The sequence below is a fragment of the Vespa crabro genome, chromosome 2, assembly GCF_910589235.1.
Source record: "Vespa crabro chromosome 2, iyVesCrab1.2, whole genome shotgun sequence".
NCBI classification, from domain to species: domain Eukaryota; kingdom Metazoa; phylum Arthropoda; class Insecta; order Hymenoptera; family Vespidae; genus Vespa; species Vespa crabro.
The window spans coordinates 16,702,116-16,718,037 of record NC_060956.1 but is presented as its reverse complement, the minus strand read 5'-3'; the positions used below and the strand labels follow the sequence as shown (position 1 = coordinate 16,718,037).

At 31.8% G+C, this 15,922-nt stretch overlaps 1 protein-coding gene across 1 annotated transcript in view; it reads right to left on the bottom strand.

Moving 5' to 3' along the window:
- LOC124422050 (tRNA dimethylallyltransferase) overlaps positions 1–15,922 on the bottom strand; it is a 101,904-nt gene that overhangs the window by 19,484 nt on the left and 66,498 nt on the right. The window contains exon 5 of the mRNA XM_046957949.1: positions 13,979–14,114. Coding sequence (XP_046813905.1) covers positions 13,979–14,114 — 136 coding nt within the window. The remainder of the gene's footprint in view (positions 1–13,978; positions 14,115–15,922) is intronic.

Below are 15,922 nucleotides of genomic sequence, written 5' to 3'. Positions count from 1 at the left end.
AAAAGCGTTATACGACCCCAACACCTCCATCGAATCACTTTTCTAAGAAGGATTGTCGACAGATTTTTCAAACCGAGCGCCATGAAGAACGCTATCCCTATACGATTTTCTATCTTCGAGATAAAGGAAAAAAGATTTCAAAAGATGAATGAAAGTGATTTTTAATAACTTCTCACGTATTTTTGATTTAACGATTGAAAGGATTTTTATTGAATGAACAATAATGAAACAAAAATTATGTAATAAGAAATAAGTAACTTAATGAAATAAAACAAAAAATTAATCGATTAAGTAAGTGTGAGTTAAACAACTTATTTTTTTTTCTTTACACGTACACATTACTCTATTGCTATAAAAAAAAAAAAAAAAAAAAATGAATGAAAACGATAGCAGATATCGTATCAATGATCTATAAGGATTCTCTTCAAAAACAATGCCAATAAAATAGTTCAATTTTCTAGAGTTATCTTAGGAAAGATAATAACCGTAATAAAATCTAACGATCTATATTTTCTTAGTTTCGTCGAACAACCTAATAAAAGCTTTGTTTTATTTTCTACAAAAATCTATCGTATTATGTATTTCTTAATGTTCGACTATCGTTATGATCTTTAGGTTCGTATAGTTTTTATAATTAACAAAATCTCAAGAATTTTTATGCTTTTCCCATTATAGCAACGTGTAACTTTATTTTTTTTTTTGTTTTGTTTTTTTTTTTTTAATCAAATTGATTATTATGTGATGAAATATTTCGAAGCAACTAGATATTTTTTTTAATCGTTTTTCTCTCTCTCTCTCCCTCTCTCTCTTTCATTCTCTCTTTCTACTCATTATTTCGATACGTTTAACGTTCGACGTTAACACGATCGTTTCAACTTTTAAAAAGAAAGATCCTATTAATCCGTTTAAGAGCAAACACGCTTTCGTGAGCTCGCTCGTAAATTCTCTCGTAAATTTCCGTAAAGGAAGACCGCCGTGACGTAAAATCTTTACCCATATTCTATGGGAAATTATATGCTTTTTGGGCCGATGATCGATGAGTCTCTTTCAATTTTTTTTTTTCTTTCTATTTTAAAAACCACATACGTATACGTATGTATTTTAAAGTGTTAATTTTTGCATCACGTTTGGTACCAACATTCGATTTATGCTAAAATCGAAGGTGTTAATTGAAAAGATAAAATATGACGGTTTTGCGAGATGAAGTATAAAAAGAAAACGGATAGAGAAGAGAGAGAGAAAGAGAGAGAGAACAAGAGAGAGAGAGAGAGAGAGAGAGAGAGAGAACAAGAGAGAGAGAGAGAGAGAGAGAGAGAGAAAGAGAGAAAGAGAGAGCAAAAAAAGAAAGAGAGGGAGAGTCAGAAGGAGAGATGGAAGAGAAAGTAATTATTTTCGAGCGAAAGTTAACGAACAGGGCTGAACACGTAATGATGCTTATTTTCCACGTCCACGTCTTTTCTAAACGACAGGAATCTCTCGAGGCGAAAAAAGAAGAGAGAGAGAAAGAGAAAGAGAAAGAGAGAAAGATTATAAGCTCTCATCTCTTGACACGACATATCACGTGTGTCATGTGCTTGCTCACGTTTACAGCAAATTCAGCCGAATAAAAAGCTCTCGCATCTCTTCTCTCCCCTCTCTTTCATTTCCTCCTCTTCCTCATCATCCTACTCGCGCAGCAAACATCCCACCTCCATCTCTGTCTCTCTTTCTCTTTCTCTTTCTATATATTCCTCCGTTGGTTCATTCTCGGTGCGGGTTGCCGGAAATGCCGTGCGTGCCGCACTCTCTAAAACCACCGACAGTTAGATCCGTATGCGAAATGCAGCCAATAAAAAAGCAAACCGATATGCCCGGGAGAGGAAGGATAGACGATAGAAAAAAACTGACGCCGGTTCGAGCAAGCCAGCTCACTCGACCGCCAACGACTACTTGCTTTGCTCGTTTACTCGCGCATATTCGCATCGAGTCTTTTCGATGTCTTTATACCCTTCCCTCTTAAATAAACCTTTTCTTTCAATCGTTCAAGTTCGATTTGAAATAGAGTAAAGTAAACCAACCATCGAAATTATTGTTATAACTCTGAGAATTATTAATCTAACTTCTCACAATTTAATCATATACTCTTGTACTATTTTCCTTCCTTTCGGACATAATGAAAGATCGAAAGAAATCGAAGATCAATTTGTTTTTATCTTTCTCGTGAAAAATATTCGAATGATATCGAATATTTTCTCTTAATTTTATTTCCTTTTTTGTTTTGATTTGTTAAAAATCTTAAGTTAATTTTATTTATTCGTCTTCAAACATTTTCTTTTTTTCTTTCTTTTTTTTTTTTGCGATCTAAAATATCTTTTAGAAAATTATTACATATAAATATTTTGTTTAAATCGAACGATAAAGACGATTATTAGTTAATTAAATTTCTAATTCAATATACCAGCATAAAATCATCGATATAGTAGAGATTATATAATAGAGAAACAATATAGAGAAGCACGGCATCGCAAAGAAGAATCGTTCCACGCTCTGTCAGTTCACCTTCCGCTCGGAGTTTTCCGCGCGACGCAGCTCGCTTCTCGCGGGCAAAGCCCTTTTAATTGCTCTAATAATAACATAGCTCGCACTCTCGTCCGTCTTAAAAAGCGTTCTACGCCTTCGAATCGTGGGAGGCGTGATCTAATTTTAAAAGATAACTCTCTCTCTCTCTCTCTCTCTCTCTCTCTCTCTCTCTCTCTCTCTCTCTCTCTCTCTCTCTCTCTCTCTCACTCACTCACTCACTCATTCTGGTTCTTTCTTCACATTGAGAAAAATATTTAAAAACTCGATAATTTTTCAATAGCTTTTGAAATTTACACGAATAAGTCACCGGACAGTTATTGTTAGGATTTTCCCATGTTGACAACTTCCCGGATTCTAAAGTACCGCGGATTGGTCTGGTCTCTGGACTTCCTTGATGACTTTCCTGAAACCGCGATAAATAAACGATAGAGTAAAGATCCTGCTGTGACCACAAATTTCTTTCTGAATGAACGATTCATTCTAATAAAGAGAGCACGCTTCTACATATCAAAAACGAAATTCTGTTTATAAAGAACCTATTAAAAGAATGATCAATCCATATAATATCATTGAAACATTTTAAAAGTAGTGACTTTTTAAAGCGAATAATCGAACAATAGTTAACTGTTCGATCTTTAAATATAAGCGCACCAATTTAACACGTTTATCGTCGAACAAATTAAACACAAATCAATCCATTTAATAACTATCCATAATAACATTTACTGGATAAAAAATATAAAAGAATTCATTATCATACTTCTTTATATAATTTTAATATTATTAGAAAATATACTTTTAATTTTCTAAATGTCATCAATAAATATCTTGAAAACATTTAAAAATAAAATTTACAAAATTGAGTATTAATGATAATTAATATATTAATTTTCTAAAATCCAATTTTTTTCTAATGAAAAATCTAAACAAAAATTATAGAATATAATGTCAGAGTCATAATATTCCTTATACTAAGAATAACGTATACTTAAAAAAAAAAAAGAAAAAACATTAAAAAGTACGGACATGAAGTACTAATTAATTTTCCAACGTTAAAATGAAATACTTAAAACTTAAAAAAATAGATAAAATCAAAATTACACAGCATTACAGAGGTTAGTTATACAATAGTTATAAAAATCGGCTTTTCTAAAAATGAAATTATCGTTAAGTGTTCAAAGATAAAAGATAGAACGAAACTATAATAAATAATAATTGATAAAGGATACTTAGAAATGAAAAGAAAAATAAACCGTCCTTGAATATATACCATGGAAGAAAGTCATCCACCTACGTCTGGTGGTCGTTTACACGAAGAGTGCAAACTCCAACGAGTGGGTTTCGGACTCGGAAGGGCTCCATCGTCCTTCTCCACCTCGTAGTCGTCGTCGTCGTTGTCGTCGGTGGCAGGAAGTGACGACATATCCGACGGCGTTTATCTTCGACACGGCGTGTCCGACTTGAGCGTACAAAACGGCAGCTGTCGGCCAAGTGGCATTCTCCTGCGTAGAGACTTTAAACTTTGCGATTCCCGTTGCGTGCGATCACACGCACGCACGCACGCACGCATGCTCTCGCAAATGAGAAAGAGAAAGAAAGGAGATGGAGGGAAAGAGAGAGAGAGAGAGAGAGAGAGAGAGAAAGAGAAAGAAAGAATGAGAGAGAGAGAGAGAGAGAAAGAAAGAAAGAAAGAAAGAAAGAAAGAAAGCAAAGAGGAACGCGATACTCGGACTAAGAGAGGAAGGAAAAAGTTACGTCGACTTGAACGAGTAAGGGAAAAGAAGGAGGAGGAGAAAGAAGAGGTAAAGAAGAAGAGGAGGAAGAAGAAGAGGTGGAGAAGAAGAAGGGTTCGCGAAAGGAGAAAGGAAAAGGAGGCGACTGCCGGTCGTGCAGAGTCGCCAGATGCGCGGCACATTTTAATTAACGTCCAGACATCCTCCGAGACGAATGACCCCGAGCTCAGGGCCACTCGATGCCCCCCTTTTTCTGAAGAACGTACGACCCTTTCGTGTCTCTCTTTCCCTCTCTTTTCTTCTTCTTCATCTTCTTCATCTTCTCCTCCTCCTTCTCCACCTCCTCCTCCTTCTCCTCTTCTTTATTCTTCTTGAACTGATGAATAGGCGAGAATCGAGTGGATAACAGGAAGTCGACTCATTCGATCCTGACCCTTCTTTATTTATATTTCTTTTTCTTTCACCGTTAATTTCATATATACTTCTATATTTGTCGGTTCTAAACAATGCTAATACCTCTAACAGAGAACATATGGAATTGTAATATCTAATAAATATAATCTTACATCCGTCTTTGTCTTTTCCTTTAATGGGAGCGAACGTACCCATATAAAAATTAAGTTTAACGTTCTAAAACATCAATGCTTCTTTCGTTGAATATCAATTGAGTTTCGAAATGGAATGGCCATGTTTTTAATCGTCGTAATATTAGTTTTATTTTAGAACCATCACCTTATATTAAAATCTGGGAAAAATATTCGAAGAAGAAACCGGCAAAGCTCTAAAGAAAGATTCACAAAGAATTGCAACTACGATAAAGAGAGAGTTCGTGTAAACAGGTTGTATCGCTCGTCTATGTAATCTGAACGTGCAAACATCGGCGAACAGAGAAGTTATTCTTGATAACTTACGAAAATCGATCGCTAATCGCTTCTCAGACATGGCATTCCGTCGAATGCGAGAGAAGTGCTTGCTGGCTGACTATACTATTCAGAGAAAGACGGACGGACGGACGGACAGGGGTGTATTCGCGTAAATCTATTATAGGAATTGATTCCAGAAAACAATAGAATTCACGTGATTTTTTGATGAATGACAATCAATCAAAGATTCACTTCCATGATTTGTTTTAAAAGAAATATGAAAAATCACACAAAGTTATTAATCACAAAAAGTTATTATTATTTGTTTCTATGTAAATTCCTTTAATTTTTAAGTGCATGTGTTCATGCAGAATTATTCAATATTGATAAATTAAATGTAAGTTAAAAAAAAAAAAAAAAAAAAAAAAAAATATGACAGTCAAATTTCTCCATTATTTCAGCTTTAATATTCACTTAAATATGATTAGTATAATAAAACAAAATTTAATGTAAACACCTTTTTTCTTTCGTGAAACCTTGAAACCTTGAAATAATTTTATGCATTAGAACTTTAAAATAGTTTTCGGGATAGATTGATGGACTGAACAAAATCAACTTCGAATATTTACCATATTCAATTTTTTTACTGTTACAAAATCATAGTGATTGGAAAAGAACGTTGCAACGTTCGAAAAATATCGTAGATGCGTCCCTGAGATTGCACAGCGCCACGCCACGGCAATAGGTGCACGTTGGAATTACGTTGCCGGCGAGTCATTCATAAAAATAACGCGGTCGGCGCACGCGAACGCGTCTACTACTACTACTATGAGTCGCATTCGGAGCTTGGCTTTGAAAGAGAGGAGAACGCGCTACTACTACTACGAGCCTTGCTTACGATTGTAGCGCGTAAAAACATAAAAATTCACGGACGGATGCACGGCCTGACTGGGATCATATATATGTGTGTATGTCAGTGTTCCCGTGTATTATGTATATAATGTTATTTTTATATAGATTGCCAAGAGGAAACATCAAGTGTTAATGATTCAACTTTAATCATAATCGTTTTCCTTTTTTTCTTTTTCTATTTTTAAAATAATTTATTTTTAAAATAATATATTTTAATTTATATATATATATAAAGTATAATTTGTTAATTTAATTTTTTAAAATAAAATATTTATTTGTTATATATATATATATATATATATATATATATATATATATATATATAAAATATATCTTATATATAATATGTAATTAATAAAAAAATAATTTAAAAGAAGAATGTACATATAATAATATATATAAAATGTAGTTTGTATATATAATCGATAAATAAATAAATAAATTTAGGTAATCTAATTAACAAATAAGATAAAATACGATTTCTGATTTATGACTTGTTATAATAAAAAATTACTTTGTATTTAGATCGATTTGTATTTCTAACACTCATTTTTACCACATACTATTTCTTACCACACGCACCTATATTACTATTAATTTATAAAGTAATTTAAAAGGGAATAAATATAATAAATCGAACAGACGGTAAAACGAACGATTCAAGATGTCCTCTAAAAAAGAAATGTGTTATTTAAAAATTAAATTAATAATAATACGTTACGTATATTACAAACGTCATATTACATGCTCTCATAGCAATAGACAATCTCTAAGATGCAATTTAATTCTTCAAAAGAATTTGCATAATTTTATTTGGTCCTGGCCACGAGATAAGTGTGTAAAATATGTACGATGAAAAAAGATGTATCTTCGTCGTTGTCGACATTTGTTGGCTGTTAGTAATATAGCAATAAATTGCCATTATTAAATTTAAAAACTTTCGTAACAAATGATTTCTAGTACTGCTTGTACTTCGTGCTTTGTTCGAGGAAACATTGTTAAGTAGATGAAAAAGAATGAGAGATAAAAAGGAATTTCGAAGAAGAACGTCCTATCGTTCATTTCAATGACCACCATATCATTTTTTTTATAGCTATCAATAGAATCATTTAATAAACGCAAAAGAACCGACATACTCACCGGATAAAGATCGGACCTGACAGTATAATTGGACAGATTGCTCTACTGAGTGATATTTCAACGTAACCTTGAACTTCATAAAGCAATGGTATAAGGAACTTAACTTGAACGAATCACGTTAGAAGTACGTGCTAAAAACATTCAAAATGGATAAGATCGTACGAAAATTTTTCTATAAATAACGACGATCACAGATAAGTATTTGTATAAATATGGAAAAAAAAATAAATAAATAAATAAGAAGATATGAGGTTCGATCATTGAAAAATAATTGCAAATGAGAGCTCCAACCCGATCAGATAGAATTTTTTCTAGAAGATCGGCTCAATGTTTCACGCAACTCTACACGGACTTATGCCTCCGATAATAATTAGTATCCGCTCTATAAATTAACGATAGCGTCGCTTTATTTCTTTTTTATCTCGGAAGTCGTTTCTCCCTTTTTCTTTTTCTTTCTCGTCTTTTTCTACTTCTTCTTCTTCTTCTTCTTCTTCTACTTCTTCTTCTTCTTCTTCTTCTTCTTCTTCTTCTTTTTTTTCTTCTTATCTTTCCATAAATCGTTTCAACACTCAACGATCTTAGTCATCCTTAGAGAGAGAAAGAGAGAGAGAGAGAGAGATAGAGAGAGAGAGAGAGAGAGAGAGAGAGAGAGAGAGATCTTTTCTACATCACAAGCTCTTTCCAAGCGGAACTTTGAGGTGATATCCCATCGAGGATAGAAAATGAAGCAGAGGAAAAGAGAGAGAGAGAGAGAGAGAGAGAGAGAGAGAAAGGGGCGGAGAGAGAGAGAAAGAAAGAGGTAAGGTGCAAAGTGATCGACGAACCGTAATTGATGAGAAGAAATAGAGTCTACTCAAAAAAGAAGTTTCTCTATAAAGAAGAAGATTCTAAATGATAGAGTTATATATTTGATGTTCCTTCAAAGAAGAGAATAAAAAAAAGAGAAAAGGATGGATTAAACGAATAAATGTTTTAATCAAATTGTAACTAAAATGTATTTTATTTTTAAGTGGGTACCATTGGGGAATAAAAAGAAAGAAGAAACAGTAATCAACAAGAAAAGAAAGATCGATTGCCGTCTATTTTGTTAATACAAAAAAACGAAGAAAAAAATAGTTTTTTTTTTTTTTACTTAAATTTGATGACAAAACAATCAAATTTAGCCAAACTTGAGGAAGTTTTGTTTCGACGTTATAATTAACGAGAAAAGAAATGATAAAAGAGAAAGAGAGAGAGAGAGAGAGAGAGAGAGAGAGAGAGAGAGAGAGAGAGAGAGAAAGGGAGATGATCGTTAAAAGAAAAAAGAAAAAAATAGTTGCGAAACTCAACGATTTATCTTCAATTACGGGCGATGACGGAAAAGAGGAAGAAGCCATTTTTCTTTGGGTTACTTCGAGGGTTCGTCGCACGACACCCGGCCACGTCAACGACGTGGGTGGAATTACTCCTCCGACTATTATTTTAACTCGACCCATTTCTCTTTCCTCGAGACACGAATGCCGCCTGTCAACGAGAAATCGCTCACACGAACTCCCACCGATTTAGAAAAGAAATGAAAGAACAAAGAAGTTATCAATAAGCGTAGTTTAAAAATCATTTGCATTAATAATTTGTTTTAATATTTCAATAGAAAATTGATTAATTCTTAAACGTTTAATATATTATACACATAGGTGTATGTAATAATATATATTTTCAATTTTCGATATTAATGTTCGCATAAAAACAATACATTATGAAGAATTTTTATTCGTTTCTTAATAAAAAGATATAAAATTTCTATCTTTCTATTATACATAAATCAGAGAGATAGAGATAAATAGTCTTAACTTTTAAAAATATCATCTATCTTTTCCAATCGATATAATATATATATACATACATATATACATACATATATATATATATATATACTCTATCTTGATCTTAAATCAAATATCAAAGTTCATACAATCGTCATAAAATCATCTGAACGATTTAAAAGGGTCATTATTAAATGCTCGAAACTAAAGACAGAGTTCAATTCGATAAACCTAATAAATTCTTGTCGTTTAATATCAATTCGATAAAATCGCAAGATTTTTTTTCTTTTTAAAGTTAAACCTTCTAAATAGAAAGTGTTTGGATATGATAACGTCACAGACGATTCTCGATTCATTGGTGCCATTTTTTATAAAGCACCGTTCGAAATATATAACACGATATTCATTTAACCTCAAGCGAAGGGTAAACGAAACGAAAGGCAGATATGGAACGCACGAACGTAAAGTCCAATTATCCGATCGAAATCTACCCGAGTTCCATGGAGGAATTAAAATCCACGGGATACCGACACAAATACCTTAACATGGTCAACCAACCAATCGATACCACCAAGCCGGAACGTAAGAACCTTTCGAAATCGGAAGTAAGTAGTAGTAGTCGATCGTAGTCGGCCTTGCCAACCTCGTTTACAGCCTCCGGAGAAGTAAAGTAGCCTAAGAACATTTGAACCGTTCAAGAATTTCTTTCCGAGCGAGTGCCCCGTGGAAATCTACGGGTGATCGAGCGAGCATGCGATCGAACGACCGTACTCGACTACTTCGAACTTTCCCTGAAAGTGACGCGGCGTTAAGTAACGGCACTCTAAGACCAACGCTATTTCATTTGGCTCTGTACTAGTAAAACCGTTGCTTACCGTTTCACAAATGATACTATCAATATTTATTAACTATTTGTACTCTTTATTTTTACTTATTCATTAAGAATTTTCTTGTTGTTTTAAGTTTTTTTTCTTTTTTTTTTTTTTATCGAAGAAAAAAATATATTTGCATATTGTTTCATATAATTTAGTATAATGAAGATATTGAATTGATCCAGAAATTGTTCTAGTGTTTGTCAATAGTTAATGTCGTTTTACATGTGAACGCTTTCTTTCATTTTAACAAATTCATACATAACCTAAAATCACTAGGTCTTATAGAGGAAAATAAAAGGAAAAAAGTATTAAAATTAATAGAGTTTATCGCTTGTTATGAAGAATTAAAAATAGAGAATAAAAAGAGATATTCTCTTCTTGTTTCTTTGACAACACGTAAAAAATTGTTGAACTTAGATGAGATGTTTTACCTCATCCGCCATATTCGCCAAATATTGTATCATCCAATTATCATTTATTCCAATTACAATTTAATGAAATTTCTTTAAAAGAAAAAAATATATTACATAATGTAGTTTTAATTATAAACATAAAATTTGTATTTAAATTTCCTTAAAAAAAAAAAATCTTTTGATCAATCCAATATGACATTTTTTAATAAATAATTGTTACAAAATGTCACCATAAAAAATGTCAAGTTACGTTTGACATAGAAGTTCGAAAAAGGTTAATAAATTACTATTATTAATAATCGGTATTAGTAATAATTTAATTATTTATTTCCTTTCGATGTACCCGATAGACTGATAAATACTTGAAATAATTATTTTTGATAGTTTATGTATTGTTACAACTAAAATATTTTATAGTTAATATATAATGAAAGATATTTAAGTTGATCTACCACACAATAATAAAAGCAAAGATCTATCACGAAAACATATTTCCCAACTAGTTCAATTATGACATCCGTGGACTTCGATAATATTTAGCAATACGAGTTGTCGTAATTAAAAAACATCGATTCTTTTAATTCATGAGAAAACGTATATACTAAATGAATATAAATTTTCCTTGTAAATTATTAAAATTTCGTGTTGAATAATATTAACATTACAATTATTAGAATAACGAACAAAGACAAAGAAAAATAAAAATATAAAAACGGAGAGAAAGAGAGAGAGAGAGAGAGAGAGAGAGAAAGAGACAGAATTATATTTTTAAATTTACCGTAAAAATCGAGGACGGTATAGTTTTAAATTAAATATATCTTCGTTATAATAGACGTCCTCCTTTATCTTTCATATATTATAGCAAACAAACGATGTAAGAAATAAGGGAAAATTAATACAAAAAAAAAAAAAACAAAAGAAAATTAAAATAAAAAGAAAAATAAAGAAGATAAAACAAAAACATGAGAAATAAATTTAATTAAAACCGTCCATGTCTCGAGGACACATTTTATCGTTTAAGGGAGAGACGTAACGAAAATTGATTCTACACGCGTTCGGGTAAGCGAATACGAGAAATCGTTATTATGGTACTTCGCTGTAATTAAAACTTCCGGTGGCGAGTTTACCCTGCTTCGCGGTCACCTTTAATGTTCTCGATGAAGTAACAACAATACAATCTCGCGTACGCGGCACCTACTTGTTTCTCAACCTAGCAAAATGGCAACGTAAGCATTAGATTCGGTAACTTTATATAGGCTGCATTGTAATCAGAGCTATAACGCGTGCAACCTACGTATGAATATTATATTCATACACACATCTATAATGTCTATAAACGCAAATGATTTTCTGTCTATACCACACAAACGCATGCATATATCATTCATAATTTAATTTCAATAAGAAACACTTCATAAGCATTCTAAAGAGCTTAATTTCTTTTGTTTTTTTTTTTTTAGTTGTATCAATAATCTAATAATTTAAATAATAATATCTCATATCTCGTGTATAATTATATAGAAAATGTTGAAATTCAAAACTACATATTTTATTTATTTATAAATTTGTCTATCACGACGTATGTATATTGGATCGAGCATATTCAATAAAAACATTATAGTTAATCTATAGAAAGTAAAAAATCTACGATTAGATACTAACGATTCACAACGAGGAAATTAATCAGGTTCATCCGGTAGCCAATAGTGCTTGCTCATGAAACATAATGCTTGTTCTCCTCTCCGATTATGCATCGCTCAACGTAATCGCCACTAGTGGAAATACTCGATCATACGAAAAGAAAGAAGGAAAGAAAAAATTGTTCCTTTCAAGATGAATCTTCAGAATGATCAGGGAAACGTATTTTCGGGATAAAATTTGGAAAATAAGTTTTAAATAGATTTTCAGAAGTTTTAGTGAGTAGAAAATCTGTAACGACGAGTTTGAAATATTTACGAGGACACATTAGACGTTTTCGTTTACCATCGATTACGCGAATGTCTTTTCGAATAGAGTATATATTATAGTTGAGAGTCACGTTTATCAAGGAGAACACGATCGATGACCTGGAAAACGATTTATTTTGGTTTAGGATAGAGACCCTCCAATTCTTTTAAACTTTCTTCCATTGTTTCCGTATATTAATAAAGTTTGATTATATGAAGGAACAAATTAATGATTTAATTTTTTATATCCTTCGTAGAACAAAAATCTATTAACCTTAGTTATGCAAACCATAAAATAATTTCTAACTGTGCACTTGAGGTATGCTACAGATATTTTGAACAGTTATCATTTATACAGAATGAATAATTTTTACTCGAAAAAAATTCTGTATATTCTTTGAAGCCTCGGAAATAATAGTCATTAGATTTGAAAATGCATTTCCAATTTTGATATTATAAAAAAAAATTCATGAATCATGCAATGCGCAAAAATTGACTTCTTTTGTTAAAAATCAAATACCTTTTTTAATTTTCAATATTTCGAAAAAAATCAAATTGTATAATTATCTTGAAAACAGTCTCTTTCAGAAAAAAGAAAAGTACTGAAATAGTCGTTACAAAAAGTATAATTATTTTCAAGTCCAAACATAGCTTCTTTTGAGAAAGAAAAAGTATACAATTATTCCATCAATCTCCATTATTTTCTGTTTTTTTTTCCATTCATTTCACTGAAATATCCATACATACAAATTCCTATCTTCTACAAAAAAAAAAATATAAAAGTACAAAATTACAATAAAAAAAAATAAATGTTTACTCATGACCGAAAAACTCTACGCATAAGCCAACGCGGTTTTTATCGCAAATTGGGCGTTTACATGAGAAACATCCAATTTAAGTTTTCCTATCTTTCAAATATGAACAAATCATACATCGGCAATGCTTTTTATATACAATTCATTTGCAAGTATCAAGTCCGATTATGCTCTTAATTCTTAATTTTAAATAATTTCGAAGTAATGACATATTGAAATGCACGAATAAATAATCTTTACAAAGATGCTTATAGAGTTCTTTCAGATAAAATTGCAGAGAGATTGTAACATTTCTACCAACATTTTTACATTTCAATAATATTCTGGCATTTATAACAGCCATATCCAATATTCTGAAGAAAATTCTTATAAATGATTACTTTTTCTATTAACAGTGAATAAATGACATAACTGATCAAAAGAATTGACTTCTTTATTTTTATTATAGTACCGTATAATAGCGAATTTTCTATTCTCATTGATTGCATTTGATTTTAAGTATGAACGAGATATAAGATTAGAAAATAATTTCTATCACACTTGTATATAGGATCACATTATTTAGGGTATGAATGGACTAAAAATTTTCGATAATAAAGAATCAAAAATTAATGCTAAAATAACTTATAATGCACATGGGATGTGGCAAAACTCAGATTTTACAAACTTCAACTTTACTCGATCATAACTCAGCGACTGACATAACGCAGACTTTTCTGACAGTTGGCATATAAAGATACATATCTCAACTACAGATAAATGACGGCACAAGTCCTATTTACAAGCATTTATTTGTTTTAAATTGAGCTTAAAATTGATCTGGGGTGTCCTACATCCCAGGTGTACAATTAAGATTAAAAAGTTATTGAGGAACTTATAATATAATATAGATGTAAATGAAAAAAAAAATAATAATTTACCTTATCGCAACGAAGCCATAAAATAATTGAATTAGGATAACGCAAGGGACCACCCAATCCTGAACCACCGGCCAATCGTTGTGTTTTTAAAATCTCACTATGCGTAATTCCGTATTCCTCGAAGACTTCCAAGGATCTGTAAAAAATTATGAACGGATATGTAAGACACAAATAAAAAGAGGAGCGAGGTGCAAAAGAAAAAATTAAGAAAATTTATTTATTCTTTTATAAAAAGTACGATTGCTCAGATGCAAGATTTAATAAATATCTTTACGTAAGAAATTCATATAAAAAAAAAAAAAGAAACAAAAACAAAAGAAAGAAAAAAAAAGCAAATTCATTTCCATTCATTTCTCAAAAGAAAAAAATATTTTTACACAAGTGTAAGATCTAATTTCGACGTTCGAAATGGTGAACTATTTTCCGTTTCGTGTTTAATAAAAGATAAGCATTCAAAGTGGGAGCCGACGGTGCCACTTTAGCCAAAATTAGCGTCTCCTGTCCTTCCGTGACCTGGCTACCTAGATCATACATCGCCTAATTTCACTCTTGGACGACAAGTTATATGTTTCAACAATGTATTCCTTATCGTTGGTGGTTTCAAACATCGGCTTTTTTTTTAACAATTCAAAATGCAGACTATTGACATTTAAAAAAAGAAAAAGAAAAACAGAAAAAAAAATCAAAAGGAGAGAATCCATTTAACGATCCAACGCATGAAATGAAACGAGGTAAACGACCGACCAACGTCAATCCACCTAAATTTATTGGCCTAGGTTATAGAGACTTCCTTCGCTTTGGAAATCGTACTTCTCTGACATCATCGATAATAACAACAGCTCTTTCTCTCGTCTCACATTTTATTCTCGTTTCTCTCTTCAAGTAGGATACTCGGTAAAAACGAGTTGTTCCTCGTCGTTTCTCTCCGATCAGAACTTTTCGAGTTTGTTTTTCTTACATGATACTATTTTGAATTTAGGATTTTCGAGAAGTAAGCGAAGAAGATTCCAAGAGTCAACTACTCTGTAAGTCTTACCCAATCGGGTATTCCATATTAAGATTTTGACAACGAAATAAAACTTTAACGTCTGATATTAATAAGGTTTAAAAAGGAGTTATGAGAAATAAAGAAAAGAAAATTATTTGGACGTGCAGCTGCTAAAAATCGAGTTCAACTGAATTCGATCGATCGATCGAGAGAGAAAGAGAGAAAGAGAGAGAGAGAGAGAGAGAGAGAGAGAGAGAGAAAGAGAAAGAGAAAGATTTCAACGTATAAAAGAACTCTCTTTCTCGGACTCTCGTTCGTTCCCATGGACATTGGAAAGAAAGTCTTCCGCTTCGAGTTAAAAATTCGAAGGTTGTCGAAGAGGCTGAGATCAAGTCGTCCTCGTTTCCAGCTGTCGTCAAAAGTCGACTCCTTGGGAATCACCTCCTTGAGAGTCGTCGTGCGAGTTTGTTGCTGTCGTTCGCTTTCCGATCGACATCAACGAAATCCGATCAGCTGCTGGAATTCGCCGAGCAACGAGAAAAAAGGAGTTACACTTTTGGAATTTTTCGAAAGCGTTTCTTCGATCACGCGCTGCCCGAATCTTTACATGTTTCTTTTGGACTGTTTTGAAGACGTTTCCTTTTTCTTTTTAATTTATTTATTTATTTATTTATTTATTTATTTATTTATTTATTTATTTATTTATTTATTTCTTTTTCTATAATTCTTATTTGAAGAAATATTTCTAATCGGAATTAGACATTTAATGAATTTAACGTATATTAGAAGCTGTTGAACGATCGATAATTCATTCGTTTTCAAACACTCTTTGATATCCATAAATGGAAAAACTATCTTTTACAGAGATATCTTCATTTATAGACAACCCGATATTTCATTCTATTTTAAGAAATTACTTATTATGATAATTCGAATATTTATCAACTAAATTGTAA